Source organism: Oncorhynchus nerka, linkage group LG7 (assembly GCF_034236695.1).
Source record: "Oncorhynchus nerka isolate Pitt River linkage group LG7, Oner_Uvic_2.0, whole genome shotgun sequence".
Classification (NCBI taxonomy): domain Eukaryota; kingdom Metazoa; phylum Chordata; class Actinopteri; order Salmoniformes; family Salmonidae; genus Oncorhynchus; species Oncorhynchus nerka.
The window spans coordinates 93,681,732-93,705,624 of record NC_088402.1 but is presented as its reverse complement, the minus strand read 5'-3'; the positions used below and the strand labels follow the sequence as shown (position 1 = coordinate 93,705,624).

Here is a 23,893-nt window from a genome sequence, read left to right as displayed (position 1 = left end):
ATAGAATGTCAGCCTTTAAAACAACACAACAGGCCCTGGAACCAGGCTATAGAATGTCAGCCTTTACAACAACACAACAGACCCTGGAACCAGGCTATAGAATGTCAGCCTTTAAAACAACACAACAGGCCCTGGAACCAGGCTATAAAATGTCAGCCTTTACAACAACACAACAGACCCTGGAACCAGGCTATAAAATGTCAGCCTTTAAAACAACACAACAGACCCTGGAACCAGGCTATAAAATGTCAGCCTTTAAAACAACACAACAGACCCTGGAACCAGGCTATAAAATGTCAGCCTTTAAAACGACACAACAGACCTGGTTCTTATTCCATTATTGTCGAGTCCCTTGTCTACACCGTTTACAGTACCAGTCAAAAAGGTTTGGACACAGCAACGCTGTCATCAAGGCAAACCAGTGGCTACTTTGAAGAATCTCAAATATAAGAAATATATTTTTGATTTGTTCAACACGTTTTGTTGGGGGGGGGGGGGTTATTACTACATGATTCCATATGTGTTATTTCATAGTTTTGATGTCTTCACTATTATTCTATAATTTAAAAAATTGTAAAAAAAGAAATAAAGAAAAACCCTGGAATGAGTAGGTGTTCTAAAACTGTTGACTGGTAATGTAGATACCTGGGGCGTATAAGCACTCGTAACACCTTTATAACAGCTAAACTACTGCAGTTTAGTGACTGACAGTAGGGTTAGGGGTCAATTCCATTTTCAATCTGTAAAATCTAAGAAGAGAAAATGGAATTCATTAATAGAAAATAAAAAACATTCTCATTTCATTATGTTCTGGGTTTTTTTTTCAACCCCTGAACTGAATTGACCCCAGCCAGGCCAGGAACAGGAAGTGATGAAGTTCAGGGTTAGTTTACTCTTAACTGTCTTGTTGTTGAAGACAACAGAACATTGGGTCTACAAACACAGTAACTGTTTAGTCTACTATATGGCTGGCTGCTCAGACTGGTTTTCCTGTGGGACTCTTTAGAAGCATACTACTGCACAACACTCATCTATACAACATGTCTACCAATGAAAAGTGCTGCACTATCATGTATCCCAAATGGCACCGTATTTCCTATATACTGCACTCCAGTAGTATCCAGATGTAGGGAATAGGTTGCTATTCGGGATACACAGACAGTTAATCTTGCTGTTTCAACACAGAATAATCCCTTTTTGTTTTTTGCAGAGTTTCACAAATGCTGAGGTCTCATCATACATACATACAAATGATGGTTTTTAATTGAATATTTGTGGCTTTCTGAACACACCATCTGTTGTTTCATTGAAACAATATTCCCCAACTCCTGTTTCCTTTTCTATGATAAAGATCCAGGGATGGACAACTCCTAAAAATATAACAGACATAAAAATAGGATAATGTTTATTTTAACGTGTTTCATCTGCGATTCATTTTGACCCCTTTTTTTAAGGATTTTTGGTATCTTACTGCCAGGATTTCTGGAACCTTCCTGCCAGGATTTCTGGAACCTTCCTGCCAGGATTTCTGGAACCTTCCTGCCAGGATTTCTGGAACCTTCCTGCCAGGATTTCTGGAACCTTACTGCCAGGATTTCTGGAACCTTACTGCCAGGATTTCTGGAACCTTCCTGACAGGATTTCTGGAACCTTACTGCCAGGATATCTAGAAAACCTGGGGACTGGAATTTTGAAAATCCTCGACTAAACTAAGACCTTTGACCACGACTCTGTGATTGATGGACGTGGCCATGCATAGTATGTGGAGGCTCCACCCCAGTCCTCTGATAGGCCTTAAGTCGTGTTCCAGATGAACTACATTGCAGACTGACTGATCTACAAATAACCTTGTGTCTTAAACAATTACTAGGAGCTAGGGTCTAGGAGCTAGGGTCTAGGAGCCAGGGTCTAGGAGCAAGGGTCTAGGAGCAAGGGTCTAGGAGCTAGGGTCTAGGAGCTAGGGTCTAGGAGCCAGGGTCAGGAGCTAGGGTCTAGGAGCCAGGGTCTAGGAGCCAGGGTCTAGGAGCTAGGGTCTAGGAGCTAGGGTCTAGGAGCTAGGGTCTAGGAGCCAGGTTCTAGAAGCTAGGGTCTAGAAGCTAGGGTCTAGGAGCCAGGGTCTAGGAGCCAGGGTCTAGGAGCCAGGGTCTAGGAGCTAGGGTCTAGGAGCCAGGGTCTAGGAGCCAGTGTCTAGGAGCTAGGGTCTAGGAGCTAGGGTTTAGGAGCCATGGTCTAGGGAAGGGTCTCCCAAACTCGGTCCTCAGGATCCTAAAGGAAGCACATTTTGTTTTTTGCCCTGGCACTACACAGTGGAATGAAATACTCAATTAACCATAACGCTTTGATCATTTGAATCAGTGTAGTGTTAGGGCACAAACCAAAACGTGCACCCTATTGGGATCCCGAGGACCGAGTGTGGGAAATGCTGGTCTAGGGGTTGGTTTTGGACTCAGCCTAGTCACAGGCTTTCCTCCATGCATGAAGCTGCTCTTGCCTAGCAGTGTAAGGGGTAGGGTCCTTTAACTCAAGTCACAAGTCCTCCTCCATGCTGAAGCTGCTCCTGCGGCTGGAGGTCTTGGAGACTCCTGGGGAGATGGAGGAGAGCAAGGGCTCTCGGGCCCACACCGGGGACATCCCTATCCCCCCATGGTCCATCAAGATGTCCCCAAGACCCATGTCCGGTAGCAGGGAGGAGTGGAAGGCTGCGGCAGACGGGTCGTCCAGCTCAGAGAAGCCCAGAGGAGAAGCCATGTTCATCAGGCCAACCGGTGAGGCCGAGGGGGGTGGAGACAGAAAGGAGGGGGAGGTGGCCTGAAGGCCTGGGCCACCACTCAGGGAGAGGAGGGTCTTGGAGAGGGCGTCGCCTGTGCTGGGGTCCAGGGATTGTGAGGAGGAGGAGCCCTGGGAGGAGGAGGCGGGGGTGGAGAGGCCGTGGAGGCAGGCCTGCATCTCTAGCTCCTGTAGAGAGATACAACAATGGTCGAAACTTCAGTTTAGTTCATGAAACCATTTTTAAAACAATTTGCGTCATGCCTAAGAAAAGCCCTTAGCTGTGCATTACTCATGATAATGCATAGATTCTCATGCCTTAATGCTTAATTAATGTACAGTAGAAATAGTAGAGGCCCTAGCACACTGCCCTGGGGGACGCCACAGATTATTGATTTCGCCTGAGGCAATTTACTTCTAGCACTTCCAAAGAAACAAGATCATTCCAACATCACACGTAAGTAACTACCAGCCTTCCGGCATACTGATTGACTACCAGCCTTCCGTGCAGCATACTGATTGACTACCAGCCTTCCTTGTAGCATACTGATTGACTACCAGCCTTCCTTGTAGCATACTGATTGACTACCAGCCTTCCTTGTAGCATACTGATTGACTACCAGCCTTCCTTGTAGCATACTGATTGACTACCAGCCTTCCTTGTAGCATACTGATTGACTACCAGCCTTCCTTGTAGCATACTGATTGACTACCAGCCTTCCTTGTAGCATACTGATTGACTACCAGCCTTCCTTGTAGCATACTGATTGACTACCAGCCTTCCTTGTAGCATACTGATTGACTACCAGCCTTCCTTGTAGCATACTGATTGACTACCAGCCTTCCTTGTAGCATACTGATTGACTACCAGCCTTCCTTGTAGCATACTGATTGCCTGTTTGACTTTATTGTCCTAACCTGTATACGTAGCAGTAGGCTGCGGTTGCTGTGCTCCAGTTTCCTCTGTCTGGTCTCCACCTCCTTGGCTCTCTGCTGCTCCTTCTGCAGCCTCCTAATGTAGTCCACAGACGCCTTCAGGATGGTGCCCTTGTTCCAACGCGTCTCCCTGTCCCCGTAGCAGGGGGGTCAGTGAGGAGAAAGGAACAGCGGCATGATTAGATACTATGTTGTAGCAGGGGGGGATCAGTGAGGAGAAAGGAACAGCGGCATGATTAGATACTATGTTGTAGCAGGGGGGGTCAGTGAGGAGAAAGGAACAGCGGCATGATTAGATACTATATTGTAGCAGGGGGGTCAGTGAGGAGAAAGGAACAGCGGCATGATTAGATACTATGTTGTAGCAGGGGGGTCAGTGAGGAGAAAGGAACAGCGAGGTGATTAAATACGAATAGTAGCGAGGGGGGGCATTGAGGAGAATGGCACAGTGACGTTGCAGTTAACGGTTTAAGCACCTATAGGTAATCTATATAGGTTGTTCAATCTACAGTCTGTCATGATTGAATAATCATGCACTTGAGAACAGCAAATGTGTTATCTGCTATAAGTAATTTCTGTCCATAGGAACTCACAGGTCACTAGGTTTGGGTAAGTAAGGGTCAGGGGTCATTTCTGTCCATAGGAACTCACAGGTCACTAGGTTTGGGTAAGTAAGGGTCAGGGGTCATTTCTGTCCATAGGAACTCACAGGTCACTAGGTTTGGGTAAGTAAGGGTCAGGGGTCATTTCTGTCCATCGGGTTCTATGGAGATCGAATCCCTGAGCTGACAAGGTCTAAAAATCTGTCATTTTGCCCCTGAACAAGGCAGTTAACCCACTGTTCTTATGGCCGTCATTGAAAATAAGAATTTGTTCTTATTAACTGACTTGCCTGGTTAAATAAAGGTTAAAAATAAGAAGTTAATAACTCAACGGACATTATGAAAGCTTAACCAAGTTTAATTCTTCTCAGAAGATAATAAAATAATAATTAATATTAATATTTAGCCGTTATCCTTTAGCCTTATTATTAAATGAACCCTAACCTTTTATCCTAAGAGGCTGAGTCTCCTCCTACCCATCTGTACAAACATCGTTCGTTACTGCTAGACAGGACACTAGTGATTACGGGCCTTAAACTTTTATTCCTCCCTAAAGGTGACGGGTCACTAGATTTGGGTTAGGGTAACTAAAGGGTTAGGGTTCATTTCTGTCCATAGGAACTCACGGGTCACTAGATTTGGGTTAGGGTAACTAAAGGGTTAGGGTTCATTTCTGTCCATAGGAACTCACGGGTCACTAGATTTGGGTTAGGGTAACTAAAGGGTTAGGGTTCATTTCTGTCCATAGGAACTCACGAGTCACTAGATTTGGGTTAGGGTAACTAAAGGTTAGGGTTCATTTCTGTCCATAGGAACTCACGGGTCACTAGATTTGGGTTAGTGTAACTAAAGGGTTAGGGTTCATTTCTGTCCATAGGAACTCACGGGTCACTAGATTTGGGTTAGGGTAACTAAAGGGTTAGGGTTCATTTCTGTCCATAGGAACTCACGGGTCACTAGATTTGGGTTAGGGTAACTAAAGGGTTAGGGTTCATTTCTGTCCATAGGAACTCACGGGTCACTAGATTTGGGTTAGGGTAACTAAAGGTTAGGGTTAATTTCTGTCCATAGAAACTCACGGGTCACTAGATTTGGGTTAGGGTAACTAAAGGGTTAGGGTTCATTTCTGTCCATAGGAACTCACGGGTCACTAGATTTGGGTTAGGGTAACTAAAGGGTTAGGGTTCATTTCTGTCCATAGGAACTCACGGGTCACTAGATTTGGGGATGAGAGCTCCCAGTTCCTTGATGCGATCGTTGATGTTGAACCTCCTCCGCCTCTCAACTAGGAGAAGAACCGTGACATGTCAACATCATCACCAAGGTGCTGTTAAAAATGTTAGACATTTAACATATACACTGGCAGTAAAGTATTAGTCTATACTCACTCTGGTTATGATTGTCCTTCTTCTGTCGCTCCTTCATCATAGCTTTAGCCTCCACCACTAGAAGACACATGTAATATTGGAAGTTAATGATGAAGACATCTTGAAGCATAAAACAAAAAGAGAAATTAAAAAATAAAAATTCATTCATTCATTACTTTATGCATGTTTAGAACGTTTAAAATAACAAAAACATGCAAGTCATATAGACACGTAACAGATGGTGTAGTACTGGTGATATATATATACTGAGTGTACAAAACATTAGGAACACCCCCCCCCCCCCCCTTCCCGGATACACCTGGTCAGTCTATGTCAATGCCAGTAAAGTTGAAAAAAGGCCACATCCAAATGAAGAGCCCCTTGGATGAGTGAGGAAACGAATCAATTGGGCTCCCGATTTGAGCAGCGGTCTAAGGCACTGCATCTCAGTGCTAATGGCGTCACTACACTACTACACTGGTTTGAATCCAGGCTGTATCACAACCGGCCGTGATTGGGAGTCCCAATGGAGTGGCGCACAATTAGCACAGCGTCATCCATCAATTACTCCGGAGCTAGCGAGCTCCGGCAACCACTCCTGAGCTCCGTCAATCACTCCTGGGCTGCAGTCACCTATCCGGACCCGTTTTACTGCCTACACGGAGCCCCTCCGGGCCCTCACAACTGGACTGCCGACGTTATCTACCCGAAGGAGATCCGGCTGGCTCCTCCGTCGCGACGTTACCTGAATGCCCATCTGCGGCCTGCTAACCGTTAGCTGTCTTACCGGATGCTCTCAGAATAGACAATCGGACAATTTATTTATTTTTATTATTAACATGTTTCTTCTTGGGCCTCTATAACTATATCTATTGTTTTTATTTTTTTGTTGTTGTGTGATTTGGACTAATCCCCTCTACAACACGGAACTCCACTAATCTACTGACGGAACGCAAGAGGTGGCTAACAACAGACCTCCATCCTATGCTAGCTTGCTACCGATGTCCTGGCTAGCTGTCTAAATCGCCGTGACCCCCAAACCAACCTCTCCACTCCCTGGACCCTTTTGATCACTCGACTAAGGATGCCTCTCCTTAATGTCAATATGTCTTGTCCATTGCTGTTCTGGTTAGTGTTTATTGGCTTATTTCACTGTAGAGCCTCTAGTCCTGCTCACTATACCTTATCCAACTTATTATTTCCACCACCCACACATGCAATGACATCTCCTGGTTTCAATGATGTTTCTAGAGACAATATCTCTCTCTTCATCACTCAATACCTAGATTTACCTCCACTGTACTCACATCCTACCATACCTTTGTCTGTACATTATACCTTGATGCTATTTTATCGCCCCCAGAAACCTCCTTTTACTCTCTGTTCCAGACGTTCTAGACGACCAATTCTTATTGCTTTTAGCCGTACCCTTATTCTTCTCCTCCTATGTTCCTCTGGCGATGTAGAGGTGAATCCAGGCCCTGCAGTGCCTAGCTCCACTCCTATTCCCCAGGCGCTCTCTTTTGATGACTTCTGTAACCGTAATAGCCTTGGTTTCATGCATGTTAACATTAGAAGCCTCCTCCCTAAGTTTGTTCTTTTCACTGCTTTAGCACACTCTGCCAACCCGGATGTTCTAGCTGTGTCTGAATCCTGGCTTAGGAAGACCACCAAAAATTCAGAAATTTTAATTCCAAACTACAACATTTTCAGACAAGATAGAACTGCTAAAGGGGCGGTGTTGCAATCTACTGCAAAGATAGCCTGCAGAGTTCTGTCCTACTATCCAGGTCTGTACCCAAACAATTTGAACTTCTACTTTTAAAAATCCACCTCTCTAAAAACAAGTCTCTCACCGTTGCCGCCTGCTATAGACCACCCTCTGCTCCCAGCTGTGCTCTGGACACCATATGTGAACTGATTGCCCCCATCTATCTTCAGAGCTCGTGCTGCTAGGCGACCTAAACTGGAACATGCTTAACACCCCAGCCATCCTACAATCTAAACTTGATGCCCTCAATCTCACACAAATTATCAATGAACCTACCAGGTACCCCCAAAGCCTTAAACACGGGCACCCTCATAGATATCATCCTAACCAACTTCCCCTCTAAATACACCTCTGCTGTCTTCAACCAAGATCTCAGCGATCACTGCCTCATTGCCTGCATCCGTAATGGGTCAGCGGTCAAACGACCTCCACTCATCACTGTAAAACGCTCCCTGAAACACTTCAGCGAGCAGGCCTTTCTAATCGACCTGGCCGGGGTGTCCTGGAAGGATATTGATCTCATCCCGTCAGTAGAGGATGCCTGGATATTTTTTAAAAATGCCTTCCTAACAATGTTAAATAAACATGCCCCATTCAAGAAAATTAGAACCAGGAACAGATATAGCCCTTGGTTCTCCCCAGACCTGACTGCCCTTAACCAACACAAAAACATCCTATGGCGTTCTGCATTAGCATCGAACAGCCCCGTGATATGCAGCTGTTCAGGGAAGCTAGAAACCGTTATACACAGGCAGTTAGAAAAGCCAAGGCTAGCTTTTTCAAGCAGAAATTTGCTTCCTGCAACACTAACTCTAAAAAGTTCTGGGACACTGTAAAGTCCATGGAGAATAAGAACACCTCCTCCCAGCTGCCCACTGCACTGAAGATAGGAAACACTGTCACCACTGATAAATCCACCATAATTGAGAATTTCAATAAGCATTTTTCTACGGCTGGCCATGCTTTCCACCTGGCAACTCCTACCCCGGTCAACAGCACTGCACCCCCAACAGCAACTCGCCCAAGCCTTCCCCATTTCTCCTTCTCCCAAATCCATTCAGCTGAAGTTCTGAAAGAGCTGAAAAATCTGGACCCCTACAAATCAGCCGGGCTAGACAATCTGGACCCTTTCTTTCTAAAATTATCTGCCGAAATTGTTGCCACCCCTATTACTAGCCTGTTCAACCTCTCTTTCTTGTCATCTGAGATTCCCAAAGATTGGAAAGCAGCTGCGGTCATCCCCTCTTCAAAGGGGGACACTCTTGACCCAAACTGCTACAGACCTATATCTATCCTACCATGCCTTTCTAAGGTCTTCGAAAGCCAAGTCAACAAACAGATTACCGACCATTTCGAATCTCACCATACCTTCTCTGCTATGCAATCTGGTTTCAGAGCTGGTCATGGGTGCACCTCAGCCACGCTCAAGGTCCTAAACGATATCTTAACCGCCATCGATAAGAAACATTACTGTGCAGCCGTATTCATTGATCTGGCCAAGGCTTTCGACTCTGTCAACCACCACATCCTTATCGGCAGACTCGACAGCCTTGGTTTCTCAAATGATTGCCTCGCCTGGTTCACCAACTACTTCTCTGATAGAGTTCAGTGTGTCAAATCGGAGGGTCTGCTGTCCGGACCTCTGGCAGTCTCTATGGGGTGCCACAGGGTTCAATTCTTGGACCGACTCTCTTCTCTGTATACATCAATGATGTTGCTCTTGCTGCTGGTGAGTCTCTGATCCACCTCTACGCAGACGACACCATTCTGTATACTTCCGGCCCTTCTTTGGACACTGTGTTAACAACCCTCCAGGCAAGCTTCAATGCCATACAACTCTCCTTCCGTGGCCTCCAATTGCTCTTAAATACAAGTAAAACTAAATGCATGCTCTTCAACCGATCGCTACCTGCACCTACCCGCCTGTCCAACATCACTACTCTGGACGGCTCTGACTTAGAATACGTGGACAACTACAAATACTTAGGTGTCTGGTTAGACTGTAAACTCTCCTTCCAGACCCATATCAAACTTCTCCAATCCAAAGTTAAATCTAGAATTGGCTTCCTATTTCGCAACAAAGCATCCTTCACTCATGCTGCCAAACATACCCTTGTAAAATTGACCATCCTACCAATCCTCGACTTTGGCGATGTCATTTACAAAATAGCCTCCAATACCCTACTCAACAAATTGGATGCAGTCTATCACAGTGCTATCCGTTTTGTCACCAAAGCCCCATATACTACCCACCATTGCGACCTGTACGCTCTCGTTGGCTGGCCCTCGCTTCATACTGTCGCCAAACCCACTGGCTCCATGTCATCTACAAGACCCTGCTAGGTAAAGTCCCCCTTATCTCAGCTCGCTGGTCACCATAGCATCTCCCACCTGTAGCACACGCTCCAGCAGGTATATCTCTCTAGTCACCCCCAAAACCAATTCTTTCTTTGGCCGCCTCTCCTTCCAGTTCTCTGCTGCCAATGACTGGAACGAACTACAAAAATCTCTTAAATTGGAAACACTTATCTCCCTCACTAGCTTTAAACACCAACTGTCAGAGCATCTTACAGATTACTGCACCTGTACATAGCCCACCTATAATTTAGCCCAAACAACTACCTCTTTCCTAACTTTATTTAATTTATTTATTTATTTTGCTCCTTTGCACCCCATTATTTTTATTTCTACTTTGCACATTCTTCCATTGCAAAACTACCATTCCAGTGTTTTACTTGCTATATTGTATTTACTTTGCCACCATGGCCTTTTTTGCCTTTACCTCCCTTCTCACCTAATTTGCTCACATTGTATATAGACTTGTTTTTTTTACTGTATTATTGACTGTATGTTTGTTTTACTCCATGTGTAACTCTGTGTCGTTGTATGTGTCGAACTGCTTTGCTTTATCTTGGCCAGGTCGCAATTGTAAATGAGAACTTGTTCTCAACTTGCTTACCTGGTTAAATAAAGGTGAAATAAAAAATAAATAAAAAATCCGGGTTTAGCCTAGTGGTTAGAGTGTAGAGGGGGTAGGTAGCCTAGTGGTTAGAGTGTAGAGGGGGTAGGTAGCCTAGTGGTTAGAGTGTAGAGGGGGTAGGTAGCCTAGTGGTTAGAGTGTAGAGGCGGCAGGGTAGCCTAGTGGTTAGAGTGTAGAGGGGGCAGGTAGTCTAGTGGTTAGAGTGTAGAGGGGGTAGGTAGCCTAGTGGTTAGAGTGTAGAGGGGGTAGGTAGCCTAGTGGTTAGAGTGTAGAGGGGGTAGGTAGCCTAGTGGTTAGAGTGTAGAGGGGGTAGGTAGCCTAGTGGTTAGAGTGTAGAGGCGGCAGGGTAGCCTAGTGGTTAGAGTGTAGAGGGGGCAGGTAGTCTAGTGGTTAGAGTGTAGAGGGGGTAGGTAGCCTAGTGGTTAGAGTGTAGAGGGGGTAGGTAGCCTAGTGGTTAGAGTGTAGAGGCGGCAGGGTAGCCTAGTGGTTAGAGTGTAGAGGTGGCAGGGTAGCCTAGTGGTTAGAGTGTAGAGGGGGTAGGTAGCCTAGTGGTTAGAGTGTAGAGGGGGTAGGTAGCCTAGTGGTTAGAGTGTAGAGGTGGCAGGGTAGCCTAGTGGTTAGAGTGTAGAGGGGGTAGGTAGCCTAGTGGTTAGAGTGTAGAGGTGGCAGGGTAGCCTAGTGGTTAGAGTGTAGAGGCGGCAGGGTAGCCTAGTAGTTAGAGTGTAGAGGTGGCAGGGTAGCCTAGTGGTTAGAGTGTAGAGGCGGCAGGGTAGCCTAGTGGTTAGAGTGTAGAGGAGGTAGGTAGCCTAGTGGTTAGAGTGTAGAGGCGGCAGGGTAGCCTAGTGGTTAGAGTGTAGAGGTGGCAGGGTAGCCTAGTGGTTAGAGTTTAGAGGGGGTAGGTAGCCTAGTGGTTAGAGTGTAGAGGTGGCAGGGTAGCCTAGTGGTTAGAGTGTAGAGGGGGTAGGTAGCCTAGTGGTTAGAGTGTAGAGGTGGCAGGGTAGCCTAGTGGTTAGAGTGTAGAGGCGGCAGGGTAGCCTAGTGGTTAGAGTGTAGAGGTGGCAGGGTAGCCTAGTGGTTAGAGTGTAGAGGCGGCAGGGTAGCCTAGTGGTTAGAGTGTAGAGGCGGCAGGGTAGCCTAGTGGTTAGAGTGTAGAGGCGGCAGGGTAGCCTAGTGGTTAGAGTGTAGAGGCGGCAGGGTAGCCTAGTGGTTAGAGTGTAGGGGCGGTAGCGTAGCCTAGTGGTTAGAGTGTAGAGGTGGCAGGGTAGCCTAGTGGTTAGAGTGTAGAGGCGGCAGGGTAGCCTAGTGGTTAGAGTGTAGAGGCGGCAGGGTAGCCTAGTGGTTAGAGTGTAGGGGCGGTAGCGTAGCCTAGTGGTTAGAGTGTTGGACTAGTAACAGAAAGGTTGAAAGTTTGAATCCCCGAGCTGACAAGGTACAAATCTATAGTTCTGCCCCTGAACAGGCAGTTAACCCACTGTTCCTAGGCCGTCATTGTAAATAAGATTTTGTTCTTAACTGACTTGCCTAGTTAAATAAAAGTTAAATAAAACATTTATATTTAAGAGAAATTGCAGAAAAAGGCAGAGCGGAAGTGGAGAAAATCAAAAGTTGCGGGTCCATTATTAGAGAGAGCAACTTGGCGTATATAACAAGGCCATTAGAAATGACTAACTTAATCATTATTGATCAGAGTAATTAGAGGGTGGTCTTCTCCACCGTTGATTCTACCCCCGCAAACCTATGTGATTAATTTGTGGCATATTTCAGAGATAAGATAAACAACATTAGGCTGGGTATCAGTCAAGACCTGATGAAAAGTTTGATGATATGTGCCCCAGTGTAACCGATGTGAAATGGCTAGCTAGTTAGCGGTGGTGCGCGCTAATAGAGATTCAATCGGTGACGTCACTCGCTCTGAGACCTTGAAGTAGTTGTTCCCCTTGCTCTTGCTCTGCAAGGGCCGTGGCTTTTGTGGCGCGATGGGTAACGATGCTTCGTGGGTGTCAGTTGTTGATGTGTGCAGAGGGTCCCTGGTTCGAGCCCAGGTAGGGGCGAGGAGAGGGACGGAAGCTATACTGTTATAATGGCTCTATGGGATGTGTTTTCCTGGTTGACACAGACATGCTCAGGAAAGGGATATCACAACCTGCCTTCTCCATCCTATCCCCACCAACTTCTTTAAAACAGTTTTTAATTGCATATCTGAAGAAGTGCAAGCTATTGTTAATCTCTCCCTGTTCACAGGCACATTCCCCACATCACTAAAAACTGCTATGGAGAAAGCCCTTCTGAAGGAAAGTCATTCTTCAGCTCATATCAATTTTCAGATTATTTCCTGACAATCTCCAACCTTCCACTTTTAAGCAAAATTCTGGAGAAATTGGTTTTCAAACAAGTAAATTATTTTTGAAGAGCCTACTGTATTTAAGAAAAATGCTAATTAGTTTTTTTGTGCCCACCACAGCACTGACATTCACTGCCAACTGTGGGACCTTCTATAGACAGGTGTGTGCCTTTCCAAATCATGTCCAATCAATTGAATTTACCACAGGTGGACTCCAATCAAGTTGTAGAAACAAGGATGATCAATGGAAACAGGATTTACCTGAGCTCAATTTCTAGTCTCATAGCAAAAGCTCTGAATACTTACGTAAATACCGTATTCGTTTTTATTTTTAACACATTTGCAATAATTTCTAAAAAACTTTTTTCATTTTCTCATTATGTGAAAAAGCTTTTTACCACCTGAGGAACAATGCCAAGGTTTCTCTCTCAGGCTGATACAGAGAGACTCATCCATGCTTTTATTACAAGCACCCTTGACTACTGTAATGCTCTCCTGTCTGGTCTACCCAAGAAAGCCATTGGTCAACTGTATAGCATACAGAATGCTGCAGCACGGGTACTGACCCAAGACCAGACAGAGAGCACACATCACACTGGTGTTAAGTTCTCTGCACTGCCTGCCTGTGAGTTTTAGCATTCATTTGAAAGATTCTTCTATTGGTTTTTAAATTGATTGTGCAGCCCAACACATGTCATACATGCTTTAAGTTATGTACCCAGTAGGTCCCTCAGGTCCTCTGGCCTTTTAACTATCCCAAAGCCAAGGACCAAGAGGCATGGAGAGACAGCCTTTTAACTATCCCAAAGCCAAGGACCAAGAGACATGGAGAGACAGCCTTTTAACTATCCCAAAGCCTGGGACCAAGAGCCATGGAGAGACAGCCTTTTAACTATCCCAAAGCCTAGGACCAAGAGGCATGGAGAGACAGCCTTTAGCTACTATTACCCCAGCCTTTAGTTACTATTACCCCAGTCTTTAGTTACTATTACCCCAGCCTTTAGTTACTATGCTCCCAGTCTTTAGTTACTATTACCCCAGTCTTTAGTTACTATGCCCCCAGCCTTTAGTTACTATGCCCCCAGCCTTTAGTTACAATGCCCCCAGTCTTTAGTTACTATGCCCCCAGTCTTTAGTTACTATGCCCCCAGATTCTGGAATAGCCTGCCAGAGAACCTGTGGGGGACCAAGAGGCATGGAGAGACAGCCTTTAGTTACTATGCTCCCAGCCTTTAGTTACTATGCCCCCAGTCTCTAGTTACTATGCCCCCAGCATTTAGTTACTATGCCCCCAGTCTTTAGTTATTATGCTCCCAGTATTTAGTTACTATGCCCCCAGCCTTTAGTTACTATGCCCCCAGCCTTTAGTTACTATGCCCCCATCCTTTAGTTACTATGCCCCCAGCCTTTAGTTACTATGCCCCCAGCCTTTAGTTACTTTGCCCCCAGCCTTTAGTTACTATGCCCCCAGTCTTTAGTTACTATGCCCCCAGATTCTGGAATAGCCTGCCAGAGAACCTGTGGGGGACCAAGAGGCATGGAGAGACAGCCTTTCGTTACTATGCCCCCAGTCTCTAGTTACTATGCCCCCAGCCTTTAGTTACTATGCCCCCAGATTCTGGAATAGCCTGCCAGAGAACCTGTGGGGGACCAAGAGGCATGGAGAGACAGCCTTTAATTACTATGCCCCCAGTCTCTAGTTACGATGCTCCCAGTCTTTAGTTACGATGCTCCCAGTCTTTAGTTACTATGCCCCCAGCCTTTAGTTACTATGCCCCCAGTCTCTAGTTACTATGCCCCCAGTCTCTAGTTACTATGCTCCCAGTCTTCAGTTACTATGCTCCCAGTCTTTAGTTACTATGCCCCCAGTCTCTAGTTACTATGCTCCCAGTCTTTAGTTACTATGCTCCCAGTCTTTAGTTACTATGCTCCCAGTCTTTAGTTACTATGCTCCCAGTCTTTAGTTACTATGCTCCCAGTCTTTAGTTACTATGCTCCCAGTCTTTAGTTACTATGCCCCCAGCCTTTAGTTACTATGCCCCCAGTCTCTAGTTACTATGCCCCCAGTCTCTAGTTACTATGCCCCCAGTCTTTAATTATTCTGCTCCCAGCCAGAGAACCTGTGGGGGACCAAGAGGCATGGAGAGACAGCCTTTAGTTATTATGCCCCCAGTCTTTAGTTACTATGCTCCCAGCCTTTAGTTACTATGCCCCCAGTCTTTAGTTACTATGCCCCCAGCCTTTAGTTACTATGCCCCCAGTCTTTAGTTACTATGCCCCCAGTCTTTAAACTATGCCCCCAGCCTTTAGTTACTATGCTCCCAGCCTTTAGTTACTATGCCCCCAGCCTTTAGTTACTATGCCCCCAGTCTTTAGTTACTATGCCCCCAGCCTTTAGTTACTATGCCCCCATATTCTGGAATAGCCTGCCAGAGAACCTGTGGGGAACCAAGAGGCATGGAGAGACAGCCTTTAGTTACTATGCCCCCAGCCTTTAGTTACTATGCCCCCAGTCTTTAGTTACTATGCCCCCAGTCTCTAGTTACTATGCCCCCAGCCTTTAGTTATTATGCTCCCAGCCAGAGAACCTGTGGGGAACCAAGAGGCATGGAGAGACAGTCTTTAGTTACTATGCTCCCAGTCTCTAGTTACTATGCCCCAGTCTCTGGAACAGCCAGCCAGAGAGCCTGAGGGGGACCAAGAGGCATGGAGAGACAGTCTCTAGTTACTATGCTCTGGAACAGCCAGCCAGAGAGCCTGAGGGGGCTGAAACTGTGGACATATTTAAAAGAGATCTTAAAACACACCTTTTTAACTTTGCTTTTCATTTTTATCCTCTTATGTTTATTGTGTAGTAAATATTTCATTTTTTATTTTTATTGTTTTTATTTTTTTGTTGTAAAGCACATGGTCTGAAAGCATTCCATGTCTGAAATGTGCTGTGTAAATAAAGCTTGATTTGATGCTATGGAAAGAGCAGGTGTTCGTTCCTATTGTTTTGTACACTCAGTCTATATTGCCAGAGATGAACTAGGAAGAGGGAATGACTGAGCGGAAGGTTGAGGCAGAGGTTTATGTTGAGAAACATGACTATGGCTCTAAGGCAGAGGTTTATAATGAGAAACATGACTATGGCTCTAAGGCTGAGGCAGAGGTTTATATTGAGAAACATGACTATGGCTCTAAGGCTGAGGCAGAGGTTTATATTGAGAAACATGACTATGGCTCTAAGGCTGAGGCAGAGGTTTATGTTGAGAAACATGACTATGGCTCTAAGGCTGAGGCAGAGGTTTATGTTGAGAAACATGACTATGGCTCTAAGGCTGAGGCAGAGGTTTATGTTGAGAAACATGACTATGGCTCTAAGGCTGAGGCAGAGGTTTATATTGAGAAACATATGGACGAGGACTGATAGTTCTAGTTGTGACTGACTGGACAGGGGAAGTCTGGGTGAGCAATGCTGAGTAAGAACTTTAAAAAGAGAGAAAAATAGAGAGAGAGAGAGAATGAGAGCGAGAGAGCAAGATGGGGGAGGGAGAGAGATACAGAAAGACAGAAACAGAGCGAGAGACCGAGTAAGAGAGAGAGACAGAGTAAGAGAGTGACAGAGACAGAAAGAGAGTAAGAGAGACAGAGAAAGAGAGAGAGAGACAGCGTAAGAGAGCGACAGGCAGAAAGTTGAGAGACAGGGCGAAATAGAGAGATAGAGAGACAGTTCAGAAACAGCTAGGGATTGAGTGTGATTTAGAGACCAGGCAGACAAGAGAAAGATAGAGATATGAGCGAGAGGGGGCACTGAAGGATAAAGGTGACTGAGAGACCAGGCAGACAAGAGAAAGATAGAGATATGAGCGAGAGGGGGCACTGAAGGATAAAGGTGACTGAGAGAGGAATTATTTACCTGTACCGGTTAACTCAGTCTTGACGGTGTGCAGGTCAGCAGGACAGGAGTTGGACACGGTGATGTTCGGAGCAGCCATCCCTCCACTGCTGAACACATCCAGCATGTTCACTGACACCGGCAGCTGCATACAACAACAACAACACTCATAAGGTGTAAACAACAACAACAACAACAACACTCATAAGGTGTAAACAACAGCAACAACACTCATAAGGTGTAAACAACAACAACCATAAGGTGTAAACAACAACAACAACAACACTCATAAGGTGTAAACAACAACAACAACAACAACAACACTCATAAGGTGTAATCAACAACAACAACACTCATAAGGTGTAAACAGCAACAACCATAAGGTGTAAACAACAACAACAACAACACTCTTAAGGTGTAAACAACAACAACAACAACAACAACACTCATAAGGTGTAAACAACAACAACAACACTCATAAGGTGTAAACAACAACAACAACAACAACGCTCATAAGGTGTAAACAACAACACTCATAAGGTGTAAACAACAACAACAACAACACTCATAAGGTGTAAACAACAACAACAACAACACTCATAAGGTGTAATCAACAACAACAACACTCATAAGGTGTAAACAACAACAACAACACCACTCATAAGGTGTAAACAACAACAACAACACTCATAAGGTGTAAACAACAACAACAACAACTCATAAGGTGTAAACAACAACAAGGATACAACAGCTTTTCGAGGTCATCAACAACTTCCCAAATGTAGTACTCGGTCTACTTCCTCCCTCATCCAAGCAGAAGGCTTCAGCAGTAACAACAGAATGTGATTTGATGTCAGAAGTCTCGGAGTCTCAACATATTAAAACATAACTCCAGTGACAACAACAACAACACTCATAAGGTGTAAACAACAACACTCATAAGGTGTAAACAACAACAACCACTCATAAGGTGTAAACAACAACAACAACTCATAAGGTGTAAACAACAACAACAACACCACTCATAAGGTGTAAACAACAACAACACTCATAAGGTGTAAACAACAACAACCACTCATAAGGTGTAAACAACAACAACAACTCATAAGGTGTAAACAACAACAACAACAACCACTCATAAGGTGTAAACAACAACAACAACTCATAAGGTGTAAACAACAACAACAACACCACTCATAAGGTGTAAACAACAACAACACTCATAAGGTGTAAACAACAACAACCACTCATAAGGTGTAAACAACAACAACAACTCATAAGGTGTAAACAACAACAACAACACCACTCATAAGGTGTAAACAACAACAACAACTCATAAGGTGTAAACAACAACAACAACACCACTCATAAGGTGTAAACAACAACAACACTCATAAGGTGTAAACAACAACAACCACTCATAAGGTGTAAACAACAACAACAACTCATAAGGTGTAAACAACAACAACAACAACACTCATAACTCCAGTGATAACTTCCCTGGAACGTTGATCATGTGAATTCCAGATTCCGTCTAATGTCTACATATCAGACGAGGTTCGGGTTGCAAAATTCTGGTATCTTTCCTCAAATTCCCCTGGTTCTGCAGAAATCCTGGTTGGAAAATAGATTCCTGGAATCAGGAGGGAATAAAGAGGAAATCTGGAAACATCCAACCAGGATTTCTGGAAGAAAATAAAAAACATAATTTTTTGGGGAAAGTTACTGGACTTTTTTTGCAACCCTAGCCAAGGTATAACACGGTAATGACCTCTCACCTCTCTCTCTCTGTCCAGTGGACAGGCTTCAACCTCTAATCAAATAGATACTCTACATTATATTCATCCAAAACAGCACAACCAGAAAGCAACCACTGACCAGTATAAATCACTAAATATACAAACAAAATAACAGTAAATCTGAAAAGACAGAAGGAAAAACTAAAAACTCTCAATGTGAACAATACTTTGGGAGTCATAGAAAAAAACAGAACTCCATGGATGGACATGACACAAATCTTTAAATATACCTATGTTCCTTTAAAACTCCTTCCTCTTTGCCCATTGTCCCCACTGTGGCCATGCTTACAGAGTATTAACATACCATAGAAAAACATTTAAATAAATCAATGTAGAAAACATAGAAAGACTGCATTTTAATAAATACTGTGTTTAATATATACTGTGTTTAATAAATACTGTGTTTAATAAATACTGTGTTTAATAAATACTGTGATTAATAAATACTGTGATTAATAAATACTGTGTTTAATAAATACTGTGATTAATAAATACTGTGATTAATAAATACTGTGATTAATAAATACTGTGTTTAATAAATACTGTGTTTAATAAATACTGTGATTAATAAATACTGTGTTTAATAAATACTGTGTTTAATAAATACTGTGTTTAATAAATACTGTGTTTAATAAATACTGTGTTTAATACATACTGTGTTTAATACATACTGTGTTTAATAAATACTGTGTTTAATAAATACTGTGTTTAATACATACTGTGTTTAATACACACTGTGTTTAATACATACTGTGATTAATAAATACTGTGATTAATAAATACTGTGTTTAATAAATACTGTGTTTAATAAATACTGTGTTTAATAAATACTGTGCCAATCAGCAGACGCCTTTATCCTGAGCGACTTGCAGTCACGCGTGTGAACATCATAATGTTAGGGCTGGTCCTGGAGATGATGAATATGAAGCTGAACAACGGTGAAGTGTCCCTTTAACCGGCGCCGTGCCGAGTGTGTTAACAGTTTAACAGGCACCGTGCAGAGTGTGTTAACAGTTTAACAGGCACCGTGCAGAGTGTGCTAACAGTTTAACAGGCACCGTGCAGAGTGTGTTAACAGTTTAACAGGCACCGTGCAGAGTGTGTTAACAGTTTAACAGGCACCGTGCAGAGTGTGCTAACAGTTTAACAGGCACCGTGCAGAGTGTGTTAACAGTTTAACAGGCACCGTGCAGAGTGTGTTAACAGTTTAACAGGCACCGTGCAGAGTGTGTTAACAGTTTAACAGGCACCGTGCAGAGTGTGTTAAACAGGCACCGTTTAACAGTTTAACAGGCACCGTGCAGAGTGTGTTAACAGTTTAACAGGCACCATGCAGAGTGTGTTAACAGTTTAACAGGCACCGTGCAGAGTGTGTTAACAGTTTAACAGGCACCGTGCAGAGTGTGCTAACAGTTTAACAGGCACCGTGCAGAGTGTGTTAACAGTTTAACAGGCACCGTGCAGAGTGTGTTAACAGTTTAACAGGCACCGTGCAGAGTGTGCTAACAGTTTAACAGGCGCCGTGCAGAGTGTGTTAACAGTTTAACAGGCACCGTGCAGAGTGTGTTAACAGTTTAACAGGCACCGTGCAGAGTGTGCTAACAGTTTAACAGGCACCGTGCAGAGTGTGCTAACAGTTTAACAGGCACCGTGCCTGTCAATATGACCAACACTTTATTTAACAGTATTCAACAGGCACCGTGCAGAGATTAACAGAATACAGGCAGTAATAAACAGGCACGTTGTTAGTTTAACATGTCTATATCTCAGTTTCATTAACAGAATACAGTAATAACCACGTTGTTAGCATGTCTATATCTCAGTTTCATTAACAGAATACAGTAATAACCACGTTGTTAGCATGTCTATATCTCAGTTTCATTAACAGAATACAGTAATAACCACGTTGTTAGCATGTCTATATCTCAGTTTCATTAACAGAATACAGTAATAACCACGTTGTTAACATGTCTATATCTCAGTTTCATTAACAGAATACAGTAATAACCACGTTGCTAGCATGACTATATCTCAGTTTCATTAACAGAATACAGTAATAACCACGTTGTTAGCATGTCTATATCTCAGTTTCATTAACAGAATACAGTAATAACCACGTTGCTAGCATGTCTATATCTCAGTTTCATTAACATAATACAGTAATAACCAAGTTGTTAGCATGTCTATATCTCAGTTTCATTAACAGAATACAGTAATAACCACGTTGTTAGCATGTCTATATCTCAGTTTCATTAACAGAATACAGTAATAACCACGTTGCTAGCATGTCTATATCTCAGTTTCATTAACAGAATACAGTAATAACCACATTGCTAGCATGTCTATATCTCAGTTTCATTAACAGAATACAGTAATAACCACGTTGTTAGCATGTCTATATCTCAGTTTCATCAACAGAATACAGTAATAACCACGTTGTTAGAATGTCTATATCTCAGTTTCATTAACAGAATACAGTAATAACCACGTTGTTAGCATGTCTATATCTCAGTTTCATTAACAGAATACAGTAATAACCACGTTGTTAGCATGACTATATCTCAGTTTCATTAACAGAATACAGTAATAACCACGTTGTTAGCATGTCTATATCTCAGTTTCATTAACAGAATACAGTAATAACCACGTTGCTAGCATGTCTATATCTCAGTTTCATTAACAGAATACAGTAGTAACCACGTTGCTAGCATGTCTATATCTCAGTTTCATTAACAGAATACAGTAATAACCACGTTGTTAGCATGTCTATATCTCAGTTTCATTAACAGAATACAGTAATAACCACGTTGTTAGCATGTCTATATCTCAGTTTCATTAACAGAATACAGTAATAACCACGTTGTTAGCATGACTATATCTCAGTTTCATTAACAGAATACAGTAATAACCACGTTGTTAGCATGTCTATATCTCAGTTTCATTAACAGAATACAGTAATAACCACGTTGCTAGCATGTCTATATCTCAGTTTCATTAACAGAATACAGTAGTAACCACGTTGCTAGCATGTCTATATCTCAGTTTCATTAACAGAATACAGTAATAACCACGTTGTTAGCATGTCTATATCTCAGTTTCATTAACAGAATACAGTAATAACCACGTTGTTAGCATGACTATATCTCAGTTTCATTAACAGAATACAGTAATAACCACGTTGTTAGCATGTCTATATCTCAGTTTCATTAACAGAATACAGTAATAACCACGTTGTTAGCATGTCTATATCTCAGTTTCATTAACAGAATACAGTAATAACCACGTTGTTAGCATGTCTATATCTCAGTTTCATTAACAGAATACAGTAATAACCACGTTGCTAGCATGTCTATATCTCAGTTTCATTAACAGAATACAGTAATAACCACGTTGTTAGCATGTCTATATCTCAGTTTCATTAACAGAGTACAGTAATAACCACGTTGTTAACATGTCTATATCTCAGTTTCTCAAATTCCACAGAACAACAATAATTTAGTTTACCTCAATCATCTTGTTTATTTTGTTATCATCATCATGCTGCTGCTCCTGCAGAACAACCAGTATCCTCATCTTTCTCCCTCCGAACCAAACTGCTCTCACACTCAGCCGCTTCCCCTTTCTCTCAGAACAGGCGGTTGAGAAATGGGGAAACGTGTTCAGGAGAGAGAAAAAACACCTCTCTTCTCTTTCTCTCCAGTCCACCGTTAGCTAACCTTTAGTCTTCTTAGTTGGCCAACTCTCTCCACATTCTTCACAGTTAAGCTATCAGCATTCTACACCCAGGCAGCCCCCCTCCCTATCCTCCTACACCATGCTGACCCCACCCTGCCCTGCTGTAACCCTGGCCTGCTCTGGCCCTGTTCTGGCTACTGTTAGCCATCTGTCACAAGTGTGTTTACTCTCACAGCCAGACTGGATTCCACTGTCTCGGAATAGACATTCAACTGACCCCCCCCCCCCAAAAAAAATCAATGACGGACAAACAGAGATGCAGATATCAATGTGTTGATAAGCCAATAAGAGCGAGGGTCAACTTTCAGTGAAGAGAGAAGAGGATTCCATTATTAACTGCTTGCTGCGATAGCAATCTACAAGAAGGCTTACTGTGTGTGTTTCACTTGAAGAAGTGGGCCAACAGATGATGCATTCATCTCCAGGAGTGAATGCATAGTCATATGTTGTTGGTATGATATTCTGCTACGTACCGTGTTGGCTAGCTGTAGACCAGAGTCCATCAATTTACAGATGGCTACCTACCCTGTTGGCTAGCTGTAGACCAGAGTCCATCAACTTACAGAAGGCTACCTACCGTGTTGGCTAGCTGTAGACCAGAGTCCATCAACTTACAGAAGGCTACCTACCCTGTTGGCTAGCTGTAGTCCAGAGTCCATCAACTTACAGAAGGCTACCTACCCTGTTGGCTAGCTGTAGACCAGAGTCCATCAACTTACAGAAGGCTACCTACCCTGTTGGCTAGCTGTAGTCCAGAGTCCATCAACTTACAGAAGGCTACGTACCCTGTTGGCTAGCTGTAGTCCAGAGTCCATCAACTTACAGAAGGCTACGTACCCTGTTGGCGAGCTGTAGTCCAGAGTCCATCAACTTACAGAAGGCTAGGCTGGCTAGCTGTAGTCCAGAGTCCATGTTACAGAAGGCTAGCTGTAGTCCAGAGTCCATCAACTTACAGAAGGCTACGTACCCTGTTGGCTAGCTGTAGTCCAGAGTCCATCAACTTACAGAAGGCTACGTACCCTGTTGGCTAGCTGTAGTCCAGAGTCCATCAACTTACAGAAGGCTACGTACCCTGTTGGCTAGCTGTAGTCCAGAGTCCATCAACTTACAGATGGCTACCTACCCTGTTGGCTAGCTGTAGTCCAGAGTCCATCAACTTACAGAAGGCTACGTACCCTGTTGGCTAGCTGTAGTCCAGAGTCCATCAACTTACAGAAGGCTACCTACCGTGTTGGCTAGCTGTAGTCCAGGGTCGATCAACTGAAAGAACTCATCGTTGAGACCGGATTCAAAACTGATGATGCCATCGATCACATCTTCCATCTGAAAGACAGACAGCGCAGGGGTCAGTAGAGGATATATATATATATATATACACATATACACTACTGTTCAAAAGTTTGGGGTCACTGAGAAATGTCCTTGTTTTTGAAAGAAAAGCTATTTTTTTGTCCATTAAAATAACATCAAATTGATCAGAAATACAGTGTAGACATTATTAATGTTGTAAATGACTATTGTAGCTGGAAACAGCTGATTTTTAATGGAATATCTACATAGGTGAACAGAGGCCCATTATCAGCAACCATCACTCCTGTGTTCCAATGGCACGCTGTGTTAGCTAATCCAAGTTTATCATTTTAAAAGGCTAATTGATCATTAGAAAACCCTTTTGCAATTATGTTAGCACTGTTGTTCTGATTAAAGAATCAATAA

At 43.5% G+C, this 23,893-nt stretch overlaps 1 protein-coding gene across 2 annotated transcripts in view; it reads right to left on the bottom strand.

Moving 5' to 3' along the window:
* Positions 1-1,241: 1,241 nt before the first annotated feature.
* LOC115124370 (transcription factor E3-like) overlaps positions 1,242-23,893 on the bottom strand; it is a 57,222-nt gene continuing 34,570 nt past the window's right edge. The window contains exons 5-10 of one of the 2 annotated variants that reach the window (XM_065020996.1): positions 23,405-23,500; positions 16,665-16,788; positions 5,693-5,749; positions 5,514-5,589; positions 3,685-3,832; positions 1,242-2,955 (exon numbers count right to left, since the gene is read on the bottom strand). In XM_065020996.1, coding sequence (XP_064877068.1) covers positions 2,527-2,955; positions 3,685-3,832; positions 5,514-5,589; positions 5,693-5,749; positions 16,665-16,788; positions 23,405-23,500 — 930 coding nt within the window. In that variant the 3' untranslated portion in view covers positions 1,242-2,526. Of the gene's footprint in view, positions 2,956-3,684; positions 3,854-5,513; positions 5,590-5,692; positions 5,750-16,664; positions 16,789-23,404; positions 23,501-23,893 lie in introns of both variants that reach the window. The other variant, XM_065020995.1, reaches the window with a different exon arrangement.